Source organism: Heteronotia binoei, chromosome 1, assembly GCF_032191835.1.
Source record: "Heteronotia binoei isolate CCM8104 ecotype False Entrance Well chromosome 1, APGP_CSIRO_Hbin_v1, whole genome shotgun sequence".
NCBI lineage: Eukaryota > Metazoa > Chordata > Lepidosauria > Squamata > Gekkonidae > Heteronotia > Heteronotia binoei.
In genome coordinates this window covers 141,191,895-141,204,135 of record NC_083223.1, presented here as the reverse complement: position 1 = coordinate 141,204,135, position 12,241 = coordinate 141,191,895, and the positions used below count along the sequence as shown (strand labels likewise).

General features: G+C 41.0%; 1 protein-coding gene across 2 annotated transcripts in view; it reads right to left on the bottom strand.

The window, feature by feature from the left end:
* Positions 1-12,241, bottom strand: part of PNLDC1 (PARN like ribonuclease domain containing exonuclease 1) — a 40,015-nt gene that overhangs the window by 1,021 nt on the left and 26,753 nt on the right. Inside the window, exons 12-18 of one of the 2 annotated variants that reach the window (XM_060241759.1) lie at positions 11,742-11,797; positions 9,681-9,745; positions 9,014-9,067; positions 7,652-7,694; positions 5,063-5,162; positions 3,636-3,811; positions 2,054-2,152 (exon numbers count right to left, since the gene is read on the bottom strand). In XM_060241759.1, coding sequence (XP_060097742.1) covers positions 2,054-2,152; positions 3,636-3,811; positions 5,063-5,162; positions 7,652-7,694; positions 9,014-9,067; positions 9,681-9,745; positions 11,742-11,797 — 593 coding nt within the window. The remainder of the gene's footprint in view (positions 1-2,053; positions 2,153-3,635; positions 3,812-5,062; positions 5,163-7,651; positions 7,695-9,013; positions 9,068-9,680; positions 9,746-11,741; positions 11,798-12,241) is intronic. The other variant, XM_060241768.1, reaches the window with a different exon arrangement.

The window sequence follows — 12,241 nt, the reverse complement described above, 5'->3', positions numbered from 1 at the left end:
CCCACTCTATCTAGCAGCCATCTAGACCCATGTTTGACAATTAAATGACTCCACATCCTCTTCTCCCCTCACATCCCTGCTCTTTTGGACAATACCACTGAATGCTGACTTTCATCTAGACTCAGGATGGCCAACACCCGTATTTTCCCAGGTCTTCTATTCTCAAGCCACAGTCCAGTGTTTGGAAGATTATTTTGCTGCAGAAACTCATGTCCATAGAAGAGCTCAGGCACCAAAATAAAGCTGGCATCATCTAGCAATTAAAGGCTGCATAGTTATGGTCATGGCTGTTCATGGTACATGGCTTGTACAGCTGAGCTGTGACATTATAAACCAAAACCAAGAGTCACACAAGCACTGAAGTGTGGAGTCTCAGCACTCCCTCTTTTGAAAAGAAGAGAGGCAACCCTTTTACCACACCATTACCGTTTTCACACACAGCTCACCTCGCAGTCACAATCCTGTTCCCTCCACAGCGTCTGGTAGGATTTCCCACCATCTGCGCCGAAGTTACAGGAAGTGCCGCAGCTTTTGCGTAGCAAATGTAAACCACTAAAACCCAGTTTACATTTGCTACGCAAAAGCTGCGGCACATCCTGTAACTCCGGCACAGATGGTGGGAAATCTGACAAATGCTGCAGAGGGAATAGGATTGTGACTGTGAGGTAAGCTGTGTGCGAAAATGGTTCATGATTACCATTTGACAGGGGTGGAAAAAGACAAGTCCAGCCCTCCAGATAGGCCACCTTCCCTTTGCCTTGGATTTTAAAGCTAAGCTCCCACAGCTCATTATGCCGTAGCTATCCTCTTATGACCGTTCTTCCACATTAAGGTAACATTTTAAAGTACAAAGAGTCTGGCAGCAGGGAAAACAGAGTACTTTGTTAACGAGAGATGTATACACACACACCTATGTCTACATACATATACATGACACTAGAACAAACAATATAAGTTAGAAGCCTTAATTTGACTTTACAAGCTGGCATAAACCTGAACTTTCCCCTTTCAAGTTCTCAGTAATTTGAAGAAGAAGAAGAAGAAGAAGAAGAAGAAGAAGAAGAAGAAGAAGAAGAAGAAGAAGAAGAAGAAGAAGAAGAAGAAGAAGAAGAAGAAGAAGAAGAAGAAGAAGAAGAAGAAGAAGAAGAAGAAGAAGAAGAAGAAGAAGATGATGATGATGATGATGATGATATTGGATTTATATCCCGCCCTCCACTCCGAAGAGTCTTCCTTCCTCCCCCACAACAGACACCCTGTGAGGTGGGTGGGGCTGGAGAGGGCTCTCACAGCAGCTGCCCTTTCAAGGACAACCTCTGCCAGAGCTATGGCTATTCCAAGGCCATTCCAGCAGGTGCAAGTGGAGGAGTGGGGAATCAAACACGGTTCTCCCAGATAAGAGTCCGCACACTTAACCACTACACCAAACTGGCTCTCCAATTTGCACAACAGTACTGCTTTAACATTGTGGGAATGTGCATCTGGGTATTTCTCAATTTTTTAAAAATAGTATTATGAGGTTCTCTATGGTAACTGCTCATTTTGACCCACTTTCATGGACAAAAGAACAATCCTTTCTGATACAAGAAAAACCATTGCTATGTTAATACAACATATACACAGAATCAGAATCTGAAGCAAATAAAAGGAATAAATCAGCCTCAAAGGTACTATTACGATTAATGTGCTTGGGAAGAGAAAGTGTTAATACACATCTAAGGCTTGAATTGAAACCATTTTGAGGAGGATCAAAATTGAGCTGGGGGAAACACAAAGCCCTCTCCACTTCCTATTCTATTTCCACAATGTAAAAATCTGGCAAATGTGGGTAGCGTTAAGTTCCAAGCTTAGCTTGCAAAACAGCAATGTCTAGAGGGAACCTACAGTTAAAGGAAACCTGGAAATGGAGGTCAGAAGGTTTCAGCATGTCCAAATTATGGTCTGGAAGATCAAGACATGTCATTTGGAATAGGATTACATCAGGGAAGGGCAGGAACCCTCCTCCAACTTTGCAGAACTGTTAATAAAATTGTCATATAAAGTCATCCTCACTTACTGAAGAAAGCAGTTTACTTGTGTTGAATGCCTCCAGCGGTGATAGAGAGAAATCTGCAGGTTGGGATGAGTTCTATATACTTTCAGAACCAACTTGACACTGTAATAATAAGTGATTATATGTTTTAACAATGCACACCACATACAGCCAAACTCACTATTAGATAGCTAAACAGTGGTAGTTGGAATCCCATGAAGTGGTGGTGTTTTATCTTTGCCCATGCAAACTCTCCTTAGCCCAGGCCTGCCTCCACATGGCTAATGTGGATTGCCATCTTTACCCACAGTTGAATGGCTTGGTGGAAAAAATTACTCTACTGGCAGAAATCATTGGGTATAAGGACTGGGACTACAGGTACATTCTCAAACCAACAGCCATCCCATCTCCACAACAGGCAGTCTTCTCCTAACCCCCAGTCAATCAAATATTCCGAATCACACACAAATCTTGCTCTCTCTCTCTCTCTCTCACACACACACACACACACACACACACACACACGCGCGCACACACGCACACACAGAGGCGTCATTAAGAATACAAAGAACAGTTCTATGGTGCCTTCTCCTCCTGCTGTCTCACACACACCATAGACCAACCAATCAAAGCAGCAAAAAAGAAAGCAGAGGGAAGCAGGCAGTTGATGTCTTCTACTTCCAAGGTGCTCCTCCTTGATTTCAGGGCAAAAGGAGGAAACCTCTGCTGTTGTTCAAGTCCCAGCCTGCATTGTTGGGCATTAAAGAGAGTCTTCCCGTCATTCCCAATGCAACCCTGCCCACAAAACCAAGACTAAGAAAACTGCATTAATCTTCCCTTCCTTAACTAAGGAAAACAAAAGCCCTGAGAATGGGAAGGGGCAAATATTGCATGATCTTCACATAATATTATGTTCTTCTATCTGACTCTTGTTCTTTATAGCAACAGTCCCAGAGACAAACCAGACGGCATTGGAAATTCAAGCATTCAATTCCTCCCGCTTTTAGGTAGCATGCACATACTACAGTTTGGATTGAGATCACAGTGCAAGAAAAGTGAAAGGTGTTAATCCCTCCCACCCATGCCATTCTCCCAATTGGAAATGGCCCTGAATAGCAGACACTGGGGCAATTAGCAATTTTGTGGAGGCTATTTCAGGTTGGCAATATGGCACCATCTATGAGGACCACCATCCAAAGAACATTACACACACATTGGCCATTGTAAAGAAAAAAATGCTCTAGAGCTCACTGCATTACATCTCTTGGCTGCAGGGAACTGTTTGGTTTAGTCTTCCGCAAAATCCCTTGAGCATATATATTTTGAGGGAGCAGGGAAAGACAGACATAGATCAAGAGAGCTTTGGTTTTCCCTTTCCACAGAGGAACACCCACTCATCATGATGTTATCAGACACAGAGCTGTGGTCATTTATAATTCTACCAGGCAGCACCTGCACAGACTGTGCAAAATTTCCCACAAAATCCATGGCTACGATACAACCCCATTTGTTGATTAGGCATGGAATGCCTCAATACCAGGACAGAAGTAGTCGAAAGCAGAAAAATTGCAAGCAAGGGGCAATGACTAGGAGTCTGATTACATACTCTTTAAATTTACTGGAGAACAAAAGAAACTGGTTCTTTCTTAGCTGTTGCACATCAAACCTGCAGTAGATTCTTAACTCCTGATATATTTGCTCTGCAGTCACACCAGACCACCCCTGAACATTAGCTATCAGAAGTGGTGGACGGTTTGTGCAGTCATCCATGCCAGAAAAGTTCTAAGGAGAGAGTAAAGCAAAGCCTTCAATTTTTAAGCATGCGGAGGGTGTGTGTGCATGTCCTACGTGGACAGCTTTTTAAAAAATTATGAATGATTATACAACCATACCCCTCCCAATATGACAGTCAATATAAATATAAAAAGGAGAAGTTTTATTGATAAGTATAAAGCTGCATAACAAGCATACAACATTCAATCATAATTCAAGGAATTTTAAAAAGGAAACACTTAAAATATTCTAAATTATAACTTTCACAGTCTATTAAACTATCCACAAAATCTTGGCTATGTTTTTAAAGTAAAGTATCATGAAATCATATAAGAGATATAAGAAAGGCATGACAGATCTTATGTCTCTTATATGATTTTATATGTGAATACTGACTTTTTGTTTCAGTTCCATTGAAGCAGCCTACTAGATAACCTTTGCAACTGATGAAGAGAAATGGAAACACCACAATATCTGGAATGGGTGTTTTACTGCTGCTTAACTGCATTTTGTGACTTTATATGCACTACCTGAATTGTTCTGGAACTTCAATGTTACTTCGTTCAGTACTCAACTTGCCTTACATTTTCACAGATTTGTAAACAGTTTTAAGGGTGCCTGTGAGCACTATAAATTCATAAATTTAAAAAATCTTTTGTTGTATACCACCAGCATAATTCATTGTATATTTTGCAACAGAGCATTTACAGTGGTATATTTTCTTTGGGAAGCAGTTTTTTCTTCTGCTTTCCCACAATATTGTGGTGCATTTGTGTACCAACCTGGGTTTCTTCAGCTTTTTCTCAATCTTTCTCAAACCTGCTTTGCTATTATGTTTGGCGAAAGACTGCAGTAAGGCTGGGATGGTTTCTGTGCTTCAAGATCAGAGCTATCCTGGTACATCTATCGTAGCTTTAAGGAAGCTATAAGTGAGCACCCCAACACTTTTGCATCTTTTATGACACAAAATTCCACTGAAAGAGTTCAAAATAGGCATACATCTTTAATCGCAGCAAGCATTTATATCTACTAAAATGGCAGGTGCTGAACAGTGTAGCGAAGTGAAGGGAAATCTTTCAATTCTATCCTTTGCCTCGTCTCCTGATATTCCAGCCTAAGTCACAGTCACACAATGAAACTCATAAAACTACAGTTGCATCCCATTAGCTTTCACTCGTTTGGGAGATAAATCCATAGGCTAGCCCTAGGGCTAATCCCTACAACTGCATCTAAAATAAGTTAATTATAGTCTCAACTCACAATTTTCTGAACACGAGCTCGGATAAGGTTCACCTGGTTCTTATATGCAGACAATACATCAAGGTACTGAGAAAAAGAGGAGGAAGTCCTTGCTGAATCACTGCATTGAGAAAAATAAAAAATGGGAAATAATGAGGACATTCCTGAGTTTCCCATTCAATTAACTAGATGGGGCAGGGGAGAGTAATAACACACATTAGGTTCTTTTTTCTGTAGTTTCATGTTATTGTTTACCACTTTCTAAATCCTTTAATCCTATTACTTGCTTCAGGGCAATTTTTGAATGCAAAGTATCTGTGATGGACTCAGGCAACTTAGCCTGAGAAGCTGGGAACAGTCTTGCAACGATTGGCTGGGACGCAACCATGGTAACTAAAATGCAGCAAAATGAAGAGGTTGCAGAAGAAAAAACATCTGAGGTTTTTTTAGTCTTCCAGAGGAAGTCTTCAGTGAAAATCTGGAGTGTGAAGACTGGGACTTAGGTCAGTTGTGGTGTGAAGCAACTGGACAAAGAGCTGAGAACAGTCAGTGGGGTTGAGTTTCTTGTGGAAACAGAGCTGGGCTGAGCTTCTGTCTGAGAGAGAGTCTGAAGTCAGAAGAGGGCAAAACCAGGCACCTTCTGAGGGAAACTCTCTGTGGGAGTTCTGCCAGCACATCTAGGCAGACTCCTTGTATAAACTGAGATCACTCAAACACACTGGATTCTGGTGGCTAGAAGGGAATCCCAAGGTTCACACAAGGAATCTAGCTGGGGCTGAGACACACAGGAGTGAGGGGATGGTATTAGCTCTCAGAGGTGTGAGTCCTGGAGGCTAGTGTATATGTCTATGTGGGAGAATTAACCTGGCACCAGTTTGGAGTTCTCAATGTGCGTGAAAAAGAGTGACTGTCATTTTATTATTTTTATGATTTGAGAAGCCAGAGCAGAGGGCTATTTCATCTGAACTGAAAAGCATTCCTAGTGCTTAGGCACTGCCTGCCTGTCCTAGGGTATTGTATAGTTCTAAAGCCTGCCAGTGTTATATTTATTCTTTTTATGTTATCTCAGCCTGATAAACCTCTAGTAAATAGTAATTGATTATTCCATGGCCTGCCAACTGATTCGTTGTATTTGATCAGATCTAATCAATATTTTTATCCCCCTCCCTTGCCTTTTGTAATCCAATAAATATTTCTTTTGACTTTTAAACTGCCTGGTGCCTAGTTTACTTTAGTTCTAACAGGATTTCTGTGTGTGTGCTTGAGGGACTGAGGGAAGGTGACTGGGGAAAAAAATCTTAGTGGTCACCCTTCCAAGCTGACCCTGACCGGTTCCTCACAGTATCCTAGTAGCTTTTAAATTAAGTTTGCATATTAACAGAATGCTCACCTTCTTCCCTCATTTGTTCTAAATGTGTCAGTATTTAATTTTAATTGCACATATAACATGGGAAAATATGGAATCCTTCCAATTTCATGCAGTTAAGACCCATCTTAAACACATAGCCAATTTGGTGCATACTGGAAAATACAGCTACAAAAATAGTTAATTTAAACTAGTTGCTCTGTTAGTCTTGACTGGCTTACTGCATGGGAATGCTTAGGAACGCCTAGTATTTGAACTTTTTGAAACACTAGTTCTGCGCTATCTAAATTGCTGCTAGTATGCTTGATGATTCAAGAAACATATCCACTCTGCATTGCTTCAAAAGAGGCCAGTCTCTACAGACAAGATAAATTGAAGGAGATACAAGTCAGAAGAGCAAAGGAGATTGTCTAATCCTAACATTAGACTATTTGCCAAGAAATATACATTCAGTCTCAACTTCACCGTATTGCCTTTTTAGTCAATCCTGAACAGTCAAAAGGGAAACCATTTTCTAAAACAGTTCTCCATTTCTGACAGCTAAACTTAACTTTGGAGCAATGATTTGGACACTAACCCTTGGATCATGATTAGCCCTGGAGAAGCTATACTGGCTAATACACCTAGAAAAGAGTGGAGTCCCTGCTCTCAGTCTGCATTCTTGGATAAGCCTCAACTCTGAATAAAGACTACTGTGCAGAATGTTGTTGTGACAAACATATCTTGAAAAAGCCACCATCTGATTCACAGCTGATCAGCTGTGGCTCAGCAAATGCTGAGGCAGGGCCACACCAACAGACATATACGCTCCCCCTACTTTCTGTGAACATGTCAATCTTTCTCTTAAGAAAAGGGAGCCCACAATGGTTGCAGCATTACCTTCGAAGGGGAAGGGGAAAGTACCAGTGAGATCCAGCCTGAGTAGAAAGGAGGAGGTTGCAGGTGAGCCAGAACCCCCTTTGCTGTCATCTGAGTCAACATGGGAGGCTGAGATAGTAGGGTGACTGGGCCAGGACATGGCCTGTGACAGGTGCCTTTCACCATGCTGGACAAAAATACATACATACTTCTGCCAACCATTCCCTGTAATTTCAAGCCACTGGAACCTTTGCTCTGTATTATTGCTGTTTAGGATTCTTGATCTTACGTTGCTGTAAACTGCTTTAACTTGTCATCTGAAACATTTTTTCCAATATTCTCACAATCCATTAAAAAAAACCCCACTGTTGCCAACCATTACTTACCAAGAGATTCTACATAGGAGCAAATGGGCTGTTTTCAGAAGAACTAAAAAAGAAATAAACCCTATGGATCATACTTTCAGCAGTATTACAGAGAGGTATCCCCCCAAAATAACTGTGAAAACTGTAGTGGGGGGCACATCCCACAAAAAAAATTGCCTCTTTTACTGAATATTCAAAAATAAGAATTTGAGTTATTCTCAATCTATGTGCTCCCAAAGCAATACTATCTGTCCTTCAGTCTTTAAAAACATTTCTGAACAAAGTTTGAGTCCAGTGGCACCTTTAAGACCAACAGTTTTATTCACAGTATAAGCTTTCATGTGCAAGTACACTTCCTCAGATACAGTGGAACAGAATCTCCTCAACCATTACCTATGGACAGGGCTGTTGTCAGGAAGGGCCATATAGAGTCAAGATGCATAACTACTGGGTGATTACAGCTGAGATAGGATATAAGAAAGCTCTGTGAATTAGTCCTTCCGGACAACAACCCCCATCCCATCCCCTAGAAGTAATAGTTGAGGGAGTTCTGTTCCACTGAATCTGATTAAGTATGCTTGCACACAAAAGCTTATACTGTGAAAAACTTTGTTAGTTTTAAAGGTGGCACTGGACTTTCAAACTTTGTTCAGCTGCTTCAGACCAACACAGCTACCCCACCTGAAAACATTTCTGAGTAACTAATAAGTAATATTGGTGTCTGTGCTGTCCAGATAGGCACCTGAACAAATTTTGAGCCCACTGAACTCAAAATTTGTTCTACTGCTGCCCACCCTGATAGGCACTTGTTAGCTTAATGAATGCTAAAGTGGTAAGAACTATCAATTAATCCCAGCATCCAGTCTTCACGGTCAAAAAACTCTCTCATCTACTCTTTCATCTGTCCTTCTACAGCGGGAAGAACTGTTAATCATCTAATCTGCTTAAAACTTTTGAAGTAAAGAACATCCCGGAAGGGCAATCACCTAGTCTTCACTCAGCCTTACACGGTGGAAACATACATAGAGTGCCACCCCAACTTGTACTGATTTTACCTTTTCACAGCAGAAAATGAATAGGGGATAGAGGGAGTAAAGCTGTTATGTTTGAAGTAAATAGACATTTTTTTCTGAAAGCATTTATCACAGATTTTTCATTTTTCAACACCACAAACAGGTGTATGTTATACAAATGTTTTCTGCAGATTTCATGCCATAAAACAGTGAAAGACAACAGGTCATAAATGTTATAGGCACACAGAACTGAATAAAGAGTTTGTCAGTTAACAAATTTAGATACCTATAGAGCCCACAAATTGAATTAGCAAAATAACTAACAAATGGGATGTTTTAGACTCCAGAAATCAGAAAACCACAGCAATACCTGATCCGCAGAGAAAGGCATCATAGGCAGCCTCATGGGGAGACTTCTTTGTGGCTGAAAGCAGGTCAACAAAACAGAAAAGATAAAATCTCTCTGGACAACCTATGGAAATTCTTTTGAATCAAATCATTATCATGAGCAGAAGCCTGGAGATTGAGCACAGCCTGTACAAGGAAGATTTTAAAGGGGAAGCCATTTGATATTCAGCTTCAAAGCTTGAGATCATGTCCACCTAGCAGAGTTCTGAACTGTTGTTTCTGTGGTTTATGGATTATGGATAACATCAGTAGCAAGGAATGTTTCTTTGAAAAGACAGACAAGTACATTCCATACCCCAACTTGAGCCTTCCTATGCTGACATCACTAATTTGACCTTGAAAACTCTGCATGCAGAAATCATGTCAATGATATGGGTTGCTTGTAACATGCACAGGACCTAGCCCAGGGCAAGCGATTCAGCACTAAATGTACACACATTCTCTTCTAAAAGTTCAACTTGGCATGATCCACCATGAAATCAGTGAAGGAATAGTAATCATAAAACGTATTCAGACAATCAGCCTGATCTTCACTTCTAAATCACTTATTTTTATTACCCTTAGTAACAGTTAGCAGGTGCGGGGGAGACGCCCCTTCTCTAGAAGTTCTCTTCTGTAACTAGACGTACCATATCTCAGGCAGTCACTTGCATGAAACACCTCTGGAGAAGTAGCATTTGTGGGATTCATGTCACTGTTAAGAAAGGTATCCATTGTCAGGTTTCTGTTCTTTATTATCTATTTCTATGGCAGTACTTCATCTGCCTTTCCACCAAAGAGACACACCTTTTACTAGATAACACATGTCAAATCAGAAGTACAGAAGTAATATTATGGCTACAGATATATGCAATAACCATTATGTCATGCAACTATATTCAAAGAAGGCTTTCCAGACCTTGTTTTAAAATTCTATCAAGTTTTAGAACACTTCAAATCTTTTCCATAGACTTCCTGTTCCCAAACTAAAACATTTTATGACATTAGGCAGAAAAATGTTCCCCATGGCAATAAAAATCAAAGTAAGAAGAGGAAGAATAGGTTTTTATGGCCTGCTTTTCTCCACCTTAAGGAGTCTCAAAGTGGCTTACAATCACTTTCCCTTCCTCTTCCCACAGCAGGTACCTTGTGAGGCAGGAGGGGCTGAGAGAATTCTAACTGAACTGTGACTGGCCCAAGCAGACTTCATGTGGTGGAGTGAGGAATCAAACCCAGCTCTCCAGATTAGAGTCCATCACTCTTGACCACTATACTCCACTGGCTAAGTAAGCCACTTGTTGCCCTTTAAAAAGGTAAAGATAGCCCCCTGTGCAAGCACCAGTCGTTTTCGACTCTGGGGTGATGTTGCTTTCACAACGTTTTCACAGCAGACTTTTTACGGAGTGGTTTGCCATTGCCTTCCCCAGTCATCTACACTTTCCCCCAGCAAGCTGGGTACTCATTTTACCGACCTCAGAAGGCTGGAAGGCTGAGTCAACCTCTAGCCGGCTACCTGAACCAGCTTCCGCTGGGATCGAACTCAGGTCGCGAGCAGAGGGCTCTGACTGTAGTATTGCAGCTTTACCATTCTGTGCCATGGGGCTCCTTTGTTGCCCTTAACTTATACCCTTAAATCTGTTCAGCAGCCTGAACAACCCAAACTAGTCAGAACTGAGAAGCTTAACAGGGTTGGCCACAGTGAGTACTTGAATGCGAAACCACTAAGGAAGTTCAAAGCTGATATGTAGAAACAGGCAATGGCAAACCACCTCTGAACATCCCTTGCCTTGAAAACCCCATGAAGAGTTGCTGTTAAATCAGGGGTGTCAAACTCATTTGTTATGAGGGCCAGATCTGACATAAATGAGAATATATATATAAAAACTTAAAACATTAGCACTCATTGGTCTTAAGGATGCTTTCTTTGTATTTCTCCCATGGGATGCAGGGAACTGGGCAAAGGAAGCTCTGACTCTTTCCTTCCTTCCCTAGGAAACTGGGGGGGGGGGGGGGAGGGAGCCTCAACCAATGGAGAAAACAGAGGTTTTGCTCTGTAGCTCCTGTGCGATTGAGCAAGCCTAGCAAAGCAAGCTGTGATGCAGAAGGAAGCAAGAGAGAGGGAGAAGGAAGGAGACGACAGACAGTTGCTCGGGGGCCTGATAGGAGACCTCCAGGGGCCTGATTCGGCCCTCGAACTGCATGTTTGACATCCCTGTGTTAAGTCATCTGTGACTTGATGGCACTTAATAATTAAGTTTGTTTGAGTGAGGGAAAAAGAGGAAGCTGACTGCTTCGCTTTGTGTATATTTAGAAGAAGCAGTCTGTTGTAGAATGCTACAAACTAAACAGCAATGCAGACTCACATGCAGATGACAGGAACAGGTTTTTTTTTAATCAGGAATTCCTTTGCATATTAGGCCACACACACCCTGATGTAGCTATATCAGAGGTGTGTGGCCTAATATGCAAAGCAGTTCCTGCTACAAAAAAAGCTCTTGACAGGAATGACTTTTGGAAACCTTAACCACCAACAAACATGGAAATAAATTATTCTCCCCCATCCCAGTTAACAGTTTTATTGAAAAATAAATAAATAGTAACAGAATTAACACACAATTATTCTTCTATTAAGAAATGGTTCTCCTATTAAGAATAGCTGCTTTCCTTTTCAAACAGGCCTAAACAGAAACAAAAACATTTAAAGGGCTCACCTACACAGTACTTCATAAACCTCTAAAAGATTAGAAGCTTGAGAAAACTGAAATTCCTGTTTAAAAAGAAGAGACATTTACAGGTGCCATGAATTCTGAAAGTTCTAAAGAACTATAAAACAGAATGGAGAAGAGAAAGCTAGACACAAATGCCAATCACACTTGTGTAAAACTTCCAGTACCAAGGCTTCTTCTTGTACCCATTTGTCTTTTCAGCTTTTATGCTCCCATTTTTACTCTCCTCAAGAAGAAAGCAAGATTACTATGCATTTCATTAGAGTTTCAGAAGGTAGACATGTTGGTCAACAGTAGAACAGCTAGATTTGAGTCCAGTAGCACTTTTTAGAGACCAGCAAGATTTGGGGGCTATAAGTTTTGAGAGTCAAAGCTCCTTTTCAGCATGTACTTGACATCTAGGTATCTGATGAAGGGAGCTTTGGCTCTTTATTAACAGTGATTTATAAGTTTGAAGTACTGGCCATAATAGTGTTTTTTTCTGG